The 18,456-nt window shown below is 42.0% G+C and overlaps 3 protein-coding genes across 3 annotated transcripts; 1 reads left to right on the forward strand and 2 right to left on the reverse strand.

Annotated features, from left to right (window-relative positions):
- Positions 1–582: 582 nt before the first annotated feature.
- On the reverse strand, positions 583–10,441 carry serinc1 (serine incorporator 1). The gene is made up of 10 exons (XM_080024111.1): positions 10,299–10,441; positions 7,281–7,442; positions 6,137–6,330; positions 5,167–5,246; positions 4,728–4,865; positions 4,184–4,353; positions 3,888–3,978; positions 3,649–3,790; positions 3,183–3,410; positions 583–1,919 (listed from the first exon to the last, which is right to left on the reverse strand). Exons 1-10 carry the CDS (start codon positions 10,335–10,337, stop codon positions 1,781–1,783), a joined length of 1,383 nt encoding a protein of 460 aa, XP_079880237.1. The 5' UTR covers positions 10,338–10,441; the 3' UTR covers positions 583–1,780.
- Positions 10,442–10,764: 323 nt separating this feature from the next.
- LOC307247954 (gap junction Cx32.2 protein-like) lies at positions 10,765–13,573 on the reverse strand. The gene is made up of 2 exons (XM_080024113.1): positions 13,497–13,573; positions 10,765–12,825 (listed from the first exon to the last, which is right to left on the reverse strand). The coding sequence occupies exon 2, from the start codon at positions 12,807–12,809 to the stop codon at positions 11,919–11,921; it is 891 nt and encodes a 296-aa protein (XP_079880239.1). The 5' UTR covers positions 12,810–12,825; positions 13,497–13,573; the 3' UTR covers positions 10,765–11,918.
- Positions 13,574–15,925: 2,352 nt separating this feature from the next.
- LOC307247955 (gap junction Cx32.2 protein-like) lies at positions 15,926–17,997 on the forward strand. Its single transcript, XM_080024114.1, has 2 exons — positions 15,926–15,962; positions 16,902–17,997. Exon 2 carries the CDS (start codon positions 16,915–16,917, stop codon positions 17,668–17,670), a length of 756 nt encoding a protein of 251 aa, XP_079880240.1. The 5' UTR covers positions 15,926–15,962; positions 16,902–16,914; the 3' UTR covers positions 17,671–17,997.
- The last annotated feature ends 459 nt before the right edge of the window (positions 17,998–18,456 follow it).

Below are 18,456 nucleotides of genomic sequence, written 5' to 3' on the forward strand. Positions count from 1 at the left end.
AGAATGAATATTAAAAATATGATCTATCATGAGAAAAAAGGTCCCACGTAATATAAAATATCTGCTGACTCGTAAAATAAACTAAAACTCAGCCGTTGTCTGGGAGTACATTTCTGTTTCCGACCGAAATGGTGGCGAACCCCAACTTAAGGCTTCGAGTTTATTTTTTTTCAAACCAAATTGTTTCTTCAGAAACCAATGTGTGATGTAACAGATGCTATGTTACTTGTTTTTCTACAGTGGTGCTTTTAGCAAATCCGGATATTTCACTCCATCTTTATGAACCTGGAAATCCCACCTCTGCATATCAATAACAAAGACAAATGTCAATAAAACCAACCCTGCCTCCTTCCTTTTTTTTGTTATTTAACTTTATTACACGAGTCACAACGCATGTCTAACTTCTCAAAAATGAGAAATAACGTCAGGGTAGAAGCAATTCAGACAAACCATAATACACAACCACAAGTACGATCAGTCTGATTCACACTGGTACTATAAGCGGATGCCTCGAGACTACAGACATAACTTCAAAACTTTTTCACTTTACTTTACAGTTAGGAATAAACCCGCAAAACTAAATAAAATAAAAACACAAAACAGTTTTTTAATATTTGACCTTAAATACCTCAACAAATACATCATGAGTTGGGGGGAAAAAAAGGAAAATGAATTAAAATGATGACAAACAGGCAGCGCAGATACAATAGATTTACAGCGGATGGTTTTAAATCATGCAGAGCTTTGTATCCTAAGTGCTTCATGCTTATTGTATATCGAACCCAAAAGCTGATCTAGTTTAACCTCTAAATGCTACACGTTATATTTCACAGCTATGACTATGCTTTTACACTAAACTCAAAGCGTAGCGAGTCTTAATGCAGCAAAAAAAAACAAAACGAATTCAAAGCAGTCTCACGTTTTGATACTAAAAGTCGATTACTATTAGTACATAAACCATGACACCGGCGGATTTTGTAAATCCCTTAAACCAGCTTCCAAATGAGTCACACCCACATAAATATCAAAACGCATGCAGCTCCCTTTTTTCTGCATATTAAAAGAAAACCAAACACTTGAAATAATACTGCTTTGCACTATCTGCCAGGAATGCACACACAGCACAGTCTATCTTCATCCGGTAAAACAGAACTGCGGAGGATTCAAAATGGTGACCTGAGTCACTTCCTATCGTCCTTTAGCACAAGCTTGCACTATACTTCGGACTCGGGGAGATTCCTTCGGAGGTCTTCGCCGGCCTAATACGCTCTCCTCCCGAACAGAATTTTATTTAAATGGACCCTATTTTTAATATCTGCAATAATGGCCGCATAATAAGCCACCGCATGCACTCAGCCAGCAGGCCCAAAGCAGACAGCACAGAGGAGATACAGTTGGTGGACACTAGGGGGCGACATCATTCGTTATTTCAAGGGCGATTGGGGAATCCCACCCAATAACTTTTTTCCCCGTCCATTTAACGCAGTTATTATTTTGTTTATTCATTTATTCATTTAACCCGCAGCAAATTCACTTATTTCAGTTTGGGATAATCGCATATTTTCAGAGTTCAAAAACAGCAAATTATTGTCTATTATATACCCGATATCGTTCGGGTAGAAACTCTGTAAAGTCGCAATAATTTCACTCCCGGCGACGCCCTCTAATAAACACAAACTAACTGACCGTCGTTTTTTTTTGTTTGTTTGTTTGTTTGACTTTTTCGCTATGTGTTTGGGGGAGAAAGAATAGAAAACGGTGAAATGGGTGACGAGGCGTTTCAGTCAAAGTCTCTGTTGACCAGGACCAGCGGAGCCACCAGGGTCCAGACGTAGAGGGCGATGCAGATCCAGCTGGAGGAGATCTTCACCCACACCGAGGGCCACCTGCTGGTCATGGTGGTGTAGTCGGAGTCCGGGCTGCGGCGGGGGAAACGGAAACAAAACGTAGAAGGTAATGAGGGCGTTCTTACATTCTTTGTTTTTTGTTTAAATCAGACCCATTTGAGACAAGTAGGGTCGGCTGATGTGGAAGGACGGTTCACAACACATGAGTTATTTGAATAGCTTTGGTATGTAATTGTTTTTGTTGATCATTCCTTATAAGAAGGAGTAATATTTATTTCTTTTTACATGAAGGGAAAAATAAAATCTTCCTGTCACAGTTGACAGTTTACTGATTACAGCCTAAATGTGCCAAGAAAAAATATATTATTTTTATTTGCTATGCCCCATACAAAATCACCCCAATCTTTCTAAAAGCATTATTTCCAAATAGAGCTCTATGAGTCCTCTGGGGAAAATTCCTGAATTTTTTTCATATCGTGATATATATCACAGAACAAAAAAAAATATTGCAATTAAAGTTTTTTCCAATATAGTGCAGCCCTTACATACACACACACACACATTATACAGCGTGTAGTAGTGATGCACGACTCGCAAACGATTCGTCCGTAGCGAACAAATCTTTTAAACGAGTCTTTCCTCCGCGACTGTGTGATTGCAGCCGGTCACACGGGCTGAACTGAGATTTCGACTCTCCACTGAAAAGACCTGAGAGCCGCCTGTCGTGAGTCACGCCCGCAGCCCAAGCAGACACCCAAACCCATTCTCGAACGAGATCCGTGAGTCACGACTCACACATGTGCATCAGCATCAGCATCAACCTGTGTCAATTCCATTCAGAGACGACTCCTCTGTCTCTCACTCGCCCGAGATGACACCAAGCCAATCGGACAAAAATTGACTATTTAACTAATCCTTTTACTGAAAGACTCATAAAGAGTTGAATCTCTCAAGAGTCAAACTAATCACTAATATGTATACTGAATGTATATGAATACTGTAAGTAAATGCATTTTATTCTATATCCTGTCTATATTCTTTTATTCTATATCCCCAAATTCAAGTTGAAAAACAAACGCCCCTTTTTAAATGAAGCCGTTTGATGGCAGCCGAGTCAGATATCCCTCTCTCGATAGAAAAATCTTAATAACTTTAATTTGATTGGTCACTACTTTTAGTTCCACTCCCCATTACTGATGCTAGCTCGTAGCATCGGTTGGAATGGGCTTTGATTATCACTGGTTGCCATGGTGTTGTTTAGGCCATGTAAGATTTGAGCAGAAGGCCTTATCTGTCTTATCTGTTCATTGTTCTGAACGGACACACAGAACCCACCTGTACCAGTTGGTGAGGGTCATCATGATGTAGAGAGAGGCCAGGAACAGCATGAAGTGGAAGAAGGAATAGGAGTAGGTGACGCCGTCCTTCTCGTTGTCCACGGCCCGGTTCATGCCGTCGCCCCGGTCCTCCACGCTCTCTGGACCGGCTCCGTCCTCGATCAGGGCCGACTCGTCACTGGTCAGCGTCAGCTTGTTCACTTGAGTGTTGGAAGAGTTGCGGATGCTAGGGGAGGGGGGGGGGGTGAATAAGTGAAATAAGCACAGTAGCAGATAATGAGAGCTTCACGCCCGCAGCTTTTATAATGGGACGGAAAGTTCTGACCTGTTCTGGTCCGTGGTTCATTTAGGCTCAGTTAAGCCGAAATGTTGGAACATTGGATCGCCGCTAGATTTTAAGGATAAAGAATGGCCACAACGGCAGCACTCCCATATTTAGCCACCAAACGAGGCACTTTGCTCACCTGGAGTACAGGACACACATCAGGAAGAGGACCAATCCCACGATTCCCTGCGCATCCCACCACTGGACCACATGGTCCTGGCCGGCGGGCGTGGTGCTATTCAGGCCGATGATACCAAGAAGGCTCGGGTTGCATTTACGGTCTGCGGAAGCACACACAGGGACACGAGCACGCTCTTTACAACTTGACATCAGGTGGCATCGACACATCAGCGCAGCGGGGGTCTTGCGGGGACGTACCGGGCTCGTTGGTCATGGCGGACCAGGTGAGGTACATGGTGTAGAGGGTCACCAAGGAGGACTGCAGCAACCCAGACCGCGGCTGGGATTCCTTGGTTTCGCACAGAGACGCAGAGAGTGACACTTTTCAACAACGACGACTGAGGAGGACACGTGGTTAACCTGCTGCAGCAGGCTGCACAATAGTCAATTGCTAGGGTGCGATTTTGGACGTGCCGTATACGTCGAGGGTTTCTTTACTGCTGCACCTAGTTGAAAATATCAATAATAATAATAAGCACAGGCACAGGGTTTACCTGAATTTGGGGCAGGACGGACAGAACCGAGGCTCCGAGACACAGGAGCATGTTGACACTGATGAAGACCTTGTTCTCAGTGCATCCGTCCGTGTGGGTGTAGAAGACATAGATCATCACCAGCGAGATGAGGGACAGGGTGTAGTTCAGCATGGTGGCAGACAGCAGAGCTGGGGGAAGAAAAGAAATACATGAATTAAAAAAGGTTAAAATAAAAATAAGAAGTTCCAACACTGGAACACTCAATGTTTGAAGGCAATCTGCATTATTATTTTTTTTTTATTAGACAGATGTGCTGTAAATGTTAATCTAACGGGATAGGACACAAATCGACTAAAACTTGCCTCTCTGTTACTACTGAGCAACCAACAATTCTCTTCTGGCAGCCTCCATGACAGTGCAACCACCTCCCTTATATATCTTTGCAATTCTAAAAATCAATCCAAGACTAAACAAGTTAGACATTAAACCATAAATTATGTTACGTTTCAACCATTTTGTTTGCCATCCAAAACAAGAATATCTACATTTCTTCGCATCGTACCTGCGTACCAGCACCGGGAGTTCCCCTCCTCCATCTTCTCCACCCAGGACTCATTCCATGAGTGGGCGAAGTCGATGAGCAGCACCAGTTGGATCAGAATGAAGCAGAAGGCCCCAGCCATGCCCACATAGAACCACACTGTGGGAAGGAAGAGAGTTGAACTGAATACTTTTTGAGACAAACTTTAACTAAATGTTTACAAAACCATCTCTGTTATTCAAGCAGGTATGAGCAGGTTAGTACTTTGTATTTGGTGCAGGGCAGGAACTAGATGATTCTATGAACTGTTATTAGAACAGTTCACATTGGGCCCGACAGCAAAGTAAGTGATTAGGTTGTGGAATAAATCTAACTTTATGGACATGCAGGGAACTGATATCATATATGTAGTAATGATAAATAGAGTAGATGCTTTTTTTTTTTTTTTTTTATAAATTACCAGTAGTGAAGGGTCCGTCTGGGATGAAAAAGGCACCCACGGAGATGGCAGTGGCCGCGGCAAATTTAAAGAACCAAAATCTTGAGGGAGGGGACACAGACACACAGACACACACACACACACACACACACACACACACACACACACACGATGAGACAACATTCATTGTTCTGAACGGACCCCTGTCTGGATCTAATAAAAAGGCCTCCCAGGGGGTACAGGGAGTGTCCCATTAACACCCAATTTTTATTTTATTTTTTAATTGTAATCTGCTGGTGGCAGAGAAAGGTGTTGATAAAGGGAAATACAAAGGGATCTGAATAAATAATTCAGTTAATAGTTGAGTCAAGTTCTCACTTCTTATATATGAAGTAAGAATAGAAAATTCAGTATCAGAATATTTGGCTTTGCCAATTTTATCAAATATCTCATATTAATGATAATAAACTCCCTAATCAATTGTAGATCAGCATTGTTAGAGCAATTATTTTTTAGGTTTAATTTTAAGAAATTGAAATAGTCAGGGTTCATTCTGACATAACAAAATGAAATTCAAGGACATTCAAGTACTTTTTAAGCACAATTATTTTCTGTTTCAATGACTTCACGCAAAACCAATATACAGTAAATTTTCAATGTTCTCTTTATTAATTAAAATATAATCTTAATCTCATTGTCCATTACTTGTGAGTATAACTACTATATATATATATATCTATTATTTATCAAATTTTCATGTTAAGTCTATAACTACGTTGGCATCATCTATGTGGTAAAAGCAAAACATTTTATTACGTAACGATTTGAATTACAAAACCAGGGGGAATATCACAGGTCAACAATGATCACTTCTTTTTCAAGGACCTTTTAAGCACTTCAGCACAAAGGGGGCTATTTTCAAGGCATTCCAGTACTTGAATTTCTGAGAACTAAATTCAAGCACCTGGTGGGAACACTGTGGATGGCTTACCCGTTGTGCAGTGTGGCTCGGGGGTCCTGGCTGCTCCTGACTTTGATCATGAGCAGAGAGAAGAGCAGGAAGAACATGGCCATGCCGAAGCAGATGCGGTACACCGCCTTGTAGCCCACCAGCACGTCGCAGTTCACGTGGCCCTCCACCCCGGGAAGGGACGTGCCCGCGCCGCCTTCGCAGAACCCCGGGATCTGATGGGTGAAAACACGGTGGTTTGAATCCAAGGCCAGACATCTTCTGACCTCTATGTCCATGGTGAACATGACAGCCTTTTAAGAACACCTTTCAAAACCTTTGTGGTAGGCTTCAAAAATTAGTGAGAAATGACAAACTTGTTTGTAAAGTGACTTTGATATTTGACAAATCAAAACCGATTTGTTTTATGGACTGGTTATGATTGATATGAAAATGGCCGGGGGGGGCACTTTGTTGTCTCAGTGGTATCACAGTAACTACTGAGGAAGCAGCATGGTGCTTATTATTCTCTATTATACTGTATATATACATACCCATTCAATTCTCCTTCAGGTAATGTCTCAATGTTATAATTCATCTATGAAGACAATATGTTTTGGATGATTTCATTTTTTTTTGTTAAGTTTTAATTAATTCTATATATACTGTATAGTCCCTATTAACATAACACAAGACCCTTTTGATTTTTCAGGTTTTGGCAGCAGCGTATTCTATTTAAAGACAGCCCCAGTATCTGTTGAAATGTTTAGCTGTGTTTTGCTATGGCACTCCCTTTTGCAATACTTTGAATTCCACACTCACACCGTCACATTTTTTGACAAATAACTGAATTTAAACACTAAAAGAAGGAAAATGTCAAATTCTTGTTAAAAAGGTGCAACGGTTCAGCCAAAAAAAAGGGCCATGACATCAATTTATGGGGGGTGGGGTTTACACATATCACAAGGAATAAATGTGCACGGTTAGTTGATTTTGAACATGGGAATGAGTTTTTTTTAGGTTGTCGTGATACCCCTTTGCTATGTGTAGAGTCTGAATTTCCAGCAATGTTGTTTAATTTTTTATTTTATTTTTTTTATCCATGGAAAATGCATGTAAGCCTTCTTGAGGTAGCCGTGAAGACGGTGCGAGTGGCTCACGGTGTGCAAGGCGGATATCGGCGTACCTTCTTGAGGTGTCCTTCCATTCCCGGCATTAGCATGACACAGGCAATGCCCACGCCCAGCAGCATGAAGAAGGCGTAAATGAGCCGAGTCACCGTGGAGTTGTTCCCGCTGGGGCAGCAGCGACACAGCAGGCAAGGAGCACTGCCACACAGGCAGGGTATCTGGTAAAAGGGAAGGAGGGGAGGCAGAGTGAAGGAAATTGTTTCACACTTGTTTCATGTACTCTGTCACCCCACTAGGACGGAGTATCCAAACTGCATCGGTACATTTTGAGTCTTGAACATTTCTCCTCAGCGCTGAACAAAAACAAAACTAAGATATTTATTTTTTTCAAAGCAGTAAATTCTTACCTCAGTATTTCTGGAATAATAAAAAAGAAAAGTGTTCTAAAAGAAGGATTGTTTTGGAACAGATGTCAAAAGCCCATTTCCCACTTGCACTGAAAACCGGTAATCTACTGGCAATGTCCCCTATTGGCGTCATGTGGGAATGGGAGCCAGTGTCGTTATTTCGTAATAGTCGTGCTATAAATTACCCCATTCCTCAAAATCATATAATTTCCGGCAAATTCCGGAACAGCTGTGAATGGAAGTGTGTGGGAATGGAAGCAGTAACATTTCCATAAAGTAGGGGTGGAGCCAAATCGAAATAAAGCACAAATACAGGTACCCCCCACTTAACAACCGAGTTACATTCCTACGACTAGGTCGTTATGCAAATTGGTTGATACGTGAGGACCACACCACCTTACCGATGTTTTAGTCTTGGAGATTGCCAATGCTAGTGTAGTGAATACTGACAGACTGTGGGAACGAGACTGAGACGGTGAAAGGGAGATGCAAGATGAGACACTTGGTGCTGAGAAGCCGCGCAGCGTACAATACCGACTGGTCGGAGAGCTGGCCGTAAGTCCGAACAGTCGTTAAGTGAGGAGTACCTGTAGTGGGTTTTTGCGAATACTTATTTCGTACAAATATTTTTTTAAATGTTGTTATCGGGAAGAAAAAAAAAAAAAAAAGATTTAGAAAAAAGCGAGTCCGATCCGAACTGCGGAGCTCTGCTGCAAAGGCGGGAAACTGTAACACTTCCAGTCTATACGGAGACAGGTCTTTATATTCTTGAATTGTATTTTTTTTTTCCTAAAAAATGCACTCAGCCCCTAGATGTGTCTTTAAGAGTTAGGGGTGCGGTGTGGGGACATCAGGCACAAGTGCTTCGCTTGCCCGCAGGCTGCACCGGAGCATGGAGGCAGAGAGGGAACAAGCGGACAGGGAGAGGTCGAATGGGTGGAGAACGTTCCTTCTCCAGAGGCAGAGAGTGTAGGACAGGTTCAAAATGAGGGTTGAGATTATTGCGTCCGGGGACGGGGGGGGGGGCTCTCTCCCCTCTCAGTCAGCGGAGGGAAGAGTCCGCGGCGCAGGGAGACGGGGAGTTAAGCGCTGGCCTAAAAAACGATTCTGTTGCCTAGTCTCACGTGATATTAGAAACCTCTTACGCAAGCATTAAGTAATGTATCCGGAACAGTCATCGAATGTGGGAACAGACTCCATACGGAACTTTTCTGTAAAGGAGGCCAATGTGGGAATGACTACCTGGCTGCTGCCTTTTCTGTATATTTTTTATCCAGTAATGTTATGGATTCCATGTGGGAAAGGGGCTAAAGTCAAGGTGTTGGCATCAGTATTGCATTTTTTTCAGGGTTTCAACCAGTCACCTCTCTTATAAGAGAAAGTCTATCAATATTGTATGACATAGTACAAGAGACAAGAGACAATGTTGAAGTATGAAACTATAGTTAAGAAATAAATAACGAAAAGGGAAAACCAGGGTTCATTCTGGCTAAGAAATGACATTCAAGGACTTTCATGGCACTTTTTAAGCACTATTTTTCCCCATTTACAAGGATTCGCAAAACAAATATAATACATTGCAATGTCATGCTGGATCAAATGGACGTTTCCCTGGCATAATCCATGTCGTAAAAGCGATTCTGGACCTTTTTGTTATGACGTTAGGATTGGAAGAACAAAATCAGGGGGGAAACTACACGTGAAACAATAACTCATAATTCCTTTTTATAAAAAGCTCTAAATGACCAAGCAAAGAAAAAGCTAAATGAAACCGTTTCCATTGTAATGTTAATATTTTACTATTGAGGAAGGGCTCAGTTATCATTCCGAGACAGGGTCAGCAATCACCCGGCCACCACACCTAAAAAGAGCAGCAGCTGACCAGGCCACATCATTTCCCCGAAGCCACTTTAAGTGAACGCTCAGTTGACTAGAAGCCAAATGCCTCCCAAGAATAAACCAGCCATCAGCGACGTCAAAGAACATCCAGTAAACAACATCCGATCATTACGTAAACAGCATGCAGTCAATGCGGCTGCCTAACAACTAAATCCTCCAATAATACTTTATATATATATATATATATATATAAATGTGTATATGTGTGTGTGTGTGTGTGTGATCATTTAACAATTGACCTCGGGTTTCGGGTCTCGCTCTGGACGACAGTGACGAAATCAAATGTCACAATAGCTTTGACGAATAACTCGATATCGATCAGATAGATCAAGATATTTACACACAAATGTTTGACACGCACCATCGCCACATATGTGGCGACATTACGATAGTCGAAATTCTAACATCTCGTCATATCGACATTACACGGATATTTCTCCGGATCGGAGGCGCTCGGGACCACAACGATACACGCCAGCCCACACAAGCCGCCTCGCATAACAACCACACGCGTACGCTTTCTGTTGTCCGTTGCGAGACGCACTGCGATGGAATACGTTTATCGCTTCGTGACACATGCGTTCTTTGTTTACTCCAGGTTAACGGAGCAGGTCGCGTGGGAGCGTTCGCGGCTCCACCGGCGAGCGACGTGAAAACACTGCGCACACCGGGAACCACCCCGGCCCGCCGTGACGCAGGGCGGCGCGCCGGCCAACAGCTACCTCGTTTTCTTTGATTCTAATTCTTTTTTTGAACGCCTTTACTCACCCAACTTGCCACGGAGCACAACCCAAGAACGGCCCCCATGACTGTACTGTGTTTAATTGATATCTGTAGGCGACAAGTCCTCGTCCTGAGTCACAAAAGATGGACGGTGACGTCTGTTTACGATTTGCTGCCACTTCCGTTTAGGATCGGCTGGCACAACGTCACTTCCGTAATCCCTCCCACACGTGATTTTTAGGTCAAACAAACAAACGCGCGCGCACGCACACGCACGCGCACATACGCACACGCGCGCACACGCACATACGCACGCACACACACAAACACACGCACGCACGCGCGCACGCACACACAAACACGCACACTCGCACACATGCGCACACACGCACACATACGCACAAACACACACACACACACACACGCACACGCACACATATATAGAATAATAAATAAATAACTAAACGACCAAAAGTACTTATATCAGATATTTTATTTAAAAAGTGTTTTTCAAACATTTGAATGAATACTGACATATATTGTCTGCATTAATCGTGTACATCGTGAACAGAAAATGTCACCAGGAATATTTGTACCATCACCCTAGTCTGCAGTCTTATAGGTAGAAAACTATATTTAGTGTCAGATTACAAGCAACGCAAAAGGAATAATACTCTTCTTTTTAAATTGAGCTCTTATTCTCTTCACGCAATTTATGAGCTATAAACAAATGCAACGACAAATCTTTGGACTGCTGCCGGCCAAATCAGTTGTTGCAACCGGGCTCAAATGTCACACCAACACACAGAACAATGGTTTTGATTCAAATCTCTCATCGAAAAACAGGGAACTTACATTACAGTCACGCGATACAGGTAGTCCTCACTTAAACCACCTACCTGTTTAACGACCGTTCGGACTTACGACCAGCTCTCTGACCAGTCTGTATTGTGCGCTGTGTACAATACCGCTGCGTGCGCGGCGTCTCAGCGTCAAGCATCTCATCGCGCATCACCCTATATATAATATATATACTATATACACTATATATACTGTATATAATATATACACTATATACACAATATATACTATATTCACTGTATACATCTCATCTCATCACCGTTCTCAGTCTCATTCCCACAGTCTGTCAGTATTCACTACACCAGCGTTCACAATGGCCACGCCCCCTTACCGTGAGATAACACGGGTCTTCACTTATCGACCAATTCACTTAACGAACCGGTCCCAGGAACCGAACTCAGTCGTTAAGTGTGGAGTACCTGTAATGTAAACGTCTTTTTGACATGTTTTGAATAACATAAATATCACTTTTTAATTATAACTACTTTTTGCAATTGCAACAGTCCATCCAAAACGTAATGTTGTCTACAACAGGAAACGTTTTGCTCCCGGTCTCTTCCGTTCAGATGGAGCCGCAAGAGCTGATTTGCAGAAATACAACAAAAAGACTAAAAAACTTGTAAAAATGCACATTATACGACCATTTTCTTTTACGGTAAAACGTTTTAGAAAAATGTGATTTCACTTAATTTTTTTTAAGCCTCGAAAGACCGCCCCATTGGACTGCATTCAAGCACAGTGGTAAGTTTCTCAGTAGCAAAGCGTAGGCCTGGGTTTAAAAAAACAATCCGTTAATCTGTCCCATCATGGCTTCTTCTCTTTATCAACGAGGTCGATGCACTCCTCGTCATTGGAGATGTCCACTGGAGCCGATGAGGGGAACGGCGGTGGGGGGAATCCTCCGTGGCGGTTGGTCAGGTCGGCTGACCACATCGGGCTCGACACAGCGGACAGGTACCCATGTGGGAGGTTGGGATACGAACAATGGGCGGCTCGCTCTTTCTTTGCCTCTCTCCTTCTTGTGCAGAGGAGGTAGATGATCTCCACGACGTTGAGGAGCACCGACACGCCGGCCACCACCAGCATGAACACGATGAAGACGCTCTTCTCCGTCGGACGGGAGATGAAGCATTCTGCGCCGCTCGTGATGGCACACGGCGGGCTCTGTTTGCAGTGGAAGTAAGGGACCATGAAGACGGTGTTGAACAAGAAGAACTGGCCCACCATGAAGCCCACCTCAAGGATTATTTTAAAGATCAGCTGGGTGATGTAGCTGCGCAGGAGCACACCTTTGATCTTAATCTTCCCCCGGTCATCTGTGTACTTGGGCTGCTTCAGGATTTTGCCGTCCTTCGTCTGACTCTTTAGCTCCTCGCGCATCCTCTTCTCCCTGTGGATGATGTGCACAGCATGGCAGAGGTACACCAGGGTCGGCGTCGAGACCAAGATGATTTGGAGGACCCAGTAGCGGATGTAGGAGATGGGGAACATCCAGTTGTAGCAGGCATGCTGGCACCCCGGCTCCTGGTTGTTGCAGAAGAAGTCTGAGTGCTCGTCCCCCCAGACGTCATCCGCGGCCACGCCCAGGACGAGGATCCTGAAGAGGAAGAGTACGCTCATCCAGATCTTGCCGACCACCGTGGAGTGGGACTGGACTTTGTCCAGCAGGCTAGAGAAGTAGGACCAGTCGCCCATGGCTGAATTTACGTCACTGCAGCAGTAAAATAACACAAGACATAAAATGTTATTAATCCCGAGACATGTAGAATAAAGGAAACGAAGACAAGAGAGCGACAATAAGGTTTTTGCTGACCTGACGTTTACTTATTTTTTTTGCATTGTTTTAATGGTTCTAATGCACTCCCTCCTGTAATAAATGCCACAAATAAATTGTTTTAACGACAAAAATTCCAAAATTTAAGCCATTATTAAAACGGTATTGAGCAAAAAATGAAAAGGATGATCCTAGACGGAATGCCCACTCAATGTCATATTTCAAATACCGTTACTTATTTCCCCCTACCATTTTCCGTTTGGAGGAAAATTGAAGGGTGAGACAGGAAGTGAAATTGGTTTGCCTTTAATGGCTTATAAGGTCTTCACTGGGCAAAAAACTGCTTTCAATAAACAATAAACCTACATTTTTACATAGATTGATTTGCTTATCCAAGACAAAACCAAAACATGTGGGAGCGACAGCAAAGAGGTGCTGCAATTTATTTTGTAATGAAACATTAATTACCTAATGATCGTCATACATGTCTGCTCTATTTGCTCTACCGGGGTAAAAAGAAAAAAAAACAACAACCCCATAAATATTCTTTTGTTTGTTTTCCTTTTTTTTTTTTAATTGAAAAGAAAAAAATATATAAATGTACTCACCAGCTGTGCTTTGGAAATTAAAAATTCATTGCAATGAACGAAAGAGCAGGTCAGTTGAGAGTGGTTGAGGACTTGACATGTCCACAAGAGCAAGATTTAAATACCTCTACGCCAACTGGGGTTTGGTCAGCTTCTATGGTATGGCTGAGTCACGCACTTGCGCTTTTGCATACACGTCATAAGTTCTCTATTCCACTTCATTTTTTGGAAAACTGTCCTTTCATCACATTCGCTTCCTGAAAAAAAGGGTGGGAAGGTGATGATCACCACGTACTCCCAAGCAAAAAAATATTTGGCTCTATTTGGCCATAGTCACACCCAAATCGGATCTTTTTACCTTGTCATGGCGCTAGTCATAACATGTATGGTCATGGGTTGGTGTTAATTTTAAAGGGGGAAGCAATTTGCGAGGCAAGGATCGGCTCACACCATAGAAAGTCAAACACTGAGATGAGATACCCCATGCCAAGATATGACATTAAAGGATGGGTTCACCATATTTGAACCAAGGCCTTATTAAAATGTTGGTTCCCATCATATAAGACAATATTGTCGCAAACCGTGGATTTTATCGGGTTTGTGGGGTTTTATTGACTCTTTTGCACTTCCACAAATCAGCTCTTTGGGCTACATCTGTACTACTGTAAGAGACAAGAAACAGGAAGTTGTGTCACTTCACACCCCCCTCCAAACGTACAACCTTCAAGAGTGGAAGGTGTACAGATGCTTAAGATGAACTGTGGCAATTGAAAATGTGGTTTGAAAAAATAAAATGTCAATTCTGTTATTTAAAACATGTTAAAAAAAAATACAACAAGTCATGGGTGACTAAAACGTGAGTTTCACATTTTAGAAAAAGTACATTTTACATATATTTTTTAATGGCTTTTGCGCCATTGGACAGCATTCAAGCACATTGAGAAGCTGCAGTACAGTGGTAAGTTTCTCAATAGTACAGTTCAGCGAGGTACTAAGTAATAGGAAACAACATTTTCAATGGCCTGGGAGGAAAAATGCCAAATCTATCCTTCAATCTGGCCCATCATGGCTTCTTCTCTTTACCAGCTAGGTTGATGCACGCCTGGTCATTACATGTGTCCAATGGAGACCGGGTTAAAAAATGGGACACCAATCCACCAATCCCCAAAAACAATCCTCTCCCCACAAAATTGTTACTACTTTGTGCAGCTGAAGACAATATATGACAGATTCATGGACAGGGCCAAAAAAACACGTTGTTCCTCACTTTAGTGTAACAATATTATGTTAAATCGTCTATGGAAGAAATCACTGTAATACATAGAATACATCTACGACTTGATCCCACGGACCACACCCTATCGATCTGGTTTTGTATTAAGTAGGTGCAATCCACACTCATTTCACAGAGGTGCCCAAAATGCTTGTTTGAAGTGGTGCCACGAAAGAACAACTGATTCCACAAAGAACCTCACAGATCGAGGTTCGTCAAACAACTATTTCTTTGCACTCATTCACTGAAATACCTGAAAAGTGTCTTCAGTTAATTGCCACATTTAGGCTAATTTACCATTTACCAGGACGACCATGGTGAAATCAAAGCACCAGTAGAGGAACCTTAAGGATCATCCAAATAAATACCGTTGTTCTTCAGTGTTACGGTATTGCCGTGTCGTACTGTTGTAACACCGTACTGTATATCTCCACACACACCTCACTTTATTCACATGCCACTTTAATGCACATATGTCTATATACATAATTACCTATCCCATAAACATATTCCCTTTATTTCTATTTTGTACCCCCATCCTGTATTACCTTTGCGTTATTTAATTTAATTTTTTTTATTCTATAATATTCGATTTACTAACTGCATTACCTTTTAGGAATCAGTTAGTTAGTAAAGTAGAAATTAGGTAGCTATTGTGTTCAGTCTAGAACATATTGTGCATAATCACCAGGTGCGTTGCATTGACATTTCACTTCATAGATGTATGAAGTATGTACAGTATATGTATGTGACGAATAAACCTTTTGAATCTTGAATCAGTAATGGGTTTTTTTCTGAAACCCACACAGTCTCTTAAAGAACCAGTTTAAAAATGGTAAATCTCCTGCTTGTCCTGGCATCTTAGAACAAAAACCAGTATTCGTATTTGTTTTCTTCTTTTCTCTTATGCGATCAGGTCATTAAACGTCCAAGTTGACCTCAAGGAATCCATATGATTCATCAATGTCTGCCTCCCTGCGAGTTCACAGCAGGTGAGTCTTAGGGCAGGGAGCCACATGCCGATTTGTAAGTGTGTGGGTCAGTAAGAGGTGGATTGAACTGGATGAAGGGGAGAGGAGGGGAGGGTGATTTCAACAATGCCGAAATCTTGACTTGCGCTCGTCTATAAGAAGAATAGGGAAGCAAAAGTGCTCAATCTCACAAACTCGGAGTTGGTTCAAGGAGTCAGAAGGAGTAGGGACACTCTCCTTAAGGTAGGAAATCTTTATCAAATTCAAAATAACACCAAACTATATATATAAATATATATATATATATATATATATATATATATATATATATATATATATATATATATACACACAGTATATACAGTATATACATATATGTATGTGTGTGTGTGTGTGTGTGTGTGTGTGTGTGTGTGTGTGTGTGTGTGTGTGTGTGTGTGTGTGTGTGTGTGTATATATTAGTTTGGTGTTCAGAATTCAAACTTCAGGGTCTGTGCCACAATTTAGGAAATCCTCTACATTAAAGATAAATAAAATGATATTAATCATAAAAATGACAACATGATCAAGGGGGTTCAAGCTTTGGCAACAATATAGTTAGTTAGTGTTACTACAACTCATACAAAAAAATACAAATGTTCTATGGGTATATTACATAAAATATATTGTTACACAGATTGGTAGGCTTTATTATTATTATTATTATTATTATTATTATTATTATTATTATTATTATTATTATTATTTATCTATCTATTTATTATTTATTTATTTATTTATTTATTTATTCTTATTTTATTTTATTACATTGAATTAAATGGCCGGTCATTGATGCTCCATTGCACTTTATGGAAAGTTACAGAATTTATAAATAATAAGTGTGCTATGGGGTTGACCAATTAAGCAATGGACTCCTGAATGATCCGTGTTTTGGTGTTTTATGTCATTTCATACACACCATTGTTATTTTAAGTGGCTTTGGGCCATTTCATAATTTCCCACTGGGAATAATAAAATCGATTAATTGAGAGTCAATATTTAGTACAGAGGTAATCTGAGGGAAAAGCACATGCAACAAAGACAGCAGAATCTCTGCTTTTGAATTGAACTTAAAAAAAGAAACATGACCCTTAACCCTAGTCCAGTCCGTCATAACCCCCATCTCCCTCCCTGTCACTGCAGTTACGCCGCAACTATGGGGGACTGGTCATTTCTGGCCTCCTTGCTGGACAAGATGCAGTCGCACTCCACTGTGGTGGGGAAGGTGTGGATGAGCGTCTTGTTCCCCTTCAGGCTCTTCATCCTGGCTGCTGGCTTAGACAAAGTGTGGGGGGACGAACAGGGTAACATGGACTGCAACACCCGTTCGCCCGGTTGCAGGAATGCTTGCTTCGACCGCGCATTCCCCCTGTCACACCGGCGCTTCTGGGTCCTCCAGATCCTCTTCGTCTCGTTGCCGATGCTCATCTACCTTGGCCATGTTTTGCTTGTCATCCGCCGGGAGAACAAGCTGCGGATGCGGCTGGAGCAGAAAATCGGCAAGAACGGCCTGGTCAAAGTGCCAAAGTATTCCGACGAGCACGGGAAGGTCAAGATCAAGGGTCCCCTGCTGGCCAGCTACATGATCCAGTTGATCGTCAAGATCCTGCTGGAGGTGGCCTTCATCGTGGGCCAGTACTATCTCTACGGCTTCATTTTCATGCCGTCCAAGATCAGTTTTCAGGGTTACCCGTGCAAGGGAGTGGTAGAGTGTTTTATAACGCGACCCACCGAGAAAAGCATCTTCATTGTCTTCATGCTGGCGGTGTCCGGTGTGTCTCTGCTGCTCAACGTCATTGAGATATTCTACCTGCCGTGCTCAATAATGGGGGCGAGAAAGAGGCGGGACAGTGGTTCCACGCCGTCGACGGAGCCGTACCCACTGCGCGAATTGACACAAAGGTCTTTCTAGCAGGCATCGTTTTGCCAAAGGTCTTGATCCAGAGCACTGAATGCACTAGCTGAAGAAGTTATATATTGTATGGGAGTCCATTAAGAAATCAGCGAGATAAGAAGTTTTCACTTTGATTCAGACATTTAGTCAATTCCTTGTATCTTGGGTGTAAAGTTGAGACTTGCTACCTTTTTTTTTTTTTTTTTCAAATGTCGGCTCTAAATGTTGTTGCGACTTATTTGTAATTCGTTATTATTTCATCTTGTCGTTTTAGTGACAAGATGAAATAACATAACATTCAAACTGTTGATCAGTCAGACAATTCTCTTTTAATCAATTGTACTTTCTAATGGGCAGTTGTTTCTTGTGTTTTAGTTTAATGGCATGTTGTAAAGCTGTGTGAACATATTTTCTTTTTAAATAAAAAAACTACAACAAAACACAATTCCGCTGTGACATTTGCTCCCATTCTACAGATTTATAATAAGCGTAATTGATCCTTAAAACTGGATCTGTGGCTGTGAATGGGCCGCTGACGAAGCCGTCACGTCAGCAGTTTTTCTTTCCATCAGACAGCGAAATGAAAAGAGAAATGGCTACTCATTTTCCAAATCAAACTTCCTCATCCAGCGCCACCAGTCTATCATGCAACTGCTGCCAAGTAAAATGATGTCCAAAAAAAAAGACCAGTATATTAGACGTATATTAAATATAAGTATGTCTCCTCTGCTTGTGATACAGCCACATTTAAGAAAGGGATGCCTCTGGTTAATCGTGATCTTTACATTATTGGCTGGATAGTAG

The sequence above is a fragment of the Zeus faber genome, assembly GCF_960531495.2.
Source record: "Zeus faber genome assembly, chromosome: 2".
NCBI classification, from domain to species: domain Eukaryota; kingdom Metazoa; phylum Chordata; class Actinopteri; order Zeiformes; family Zeidae; genus Zeus; species Zeus faber.

Bases quoted from the DNA above. Each gene is read 5' to 3' on its own strand.
- serinc1 (XM_080024111.1), bottom strand. From the start codon at position 10,337: ATGGGGGCCGTTCTTGGGTTGTGCTCCGTGGCAAGTTGG. The intron at 6,331-7,280 runs GTACGCCGATAT...TTCACCCATCAG, and splicing joins TGGAAGGACACCTCAAGAAG to ATCCCGGGGTTCTGCGAAGG. The intron at 5,247-6,136 runs GTAAGCCATCCA...CCCTCCCTCAAG, and splicing joins CGAGCCACACTGCACAACGG to ATTTTGGTTCTTTAAATTTG.
- LOC307247954 (XM_080024113.1), bottom strand. From the start codon at position 12,809: ATGGGCGACTGGTCCTACTTCTCTAGCCTGCTGGACAAAGTCCAGTCC.
- LOC307247955 (XM_080024114.1), top strand. From the start codon at position 16,915: ATGGGGGACTGGTCATTTCTGGCCTCCTTGCTGGACAAGATGCAGTCG.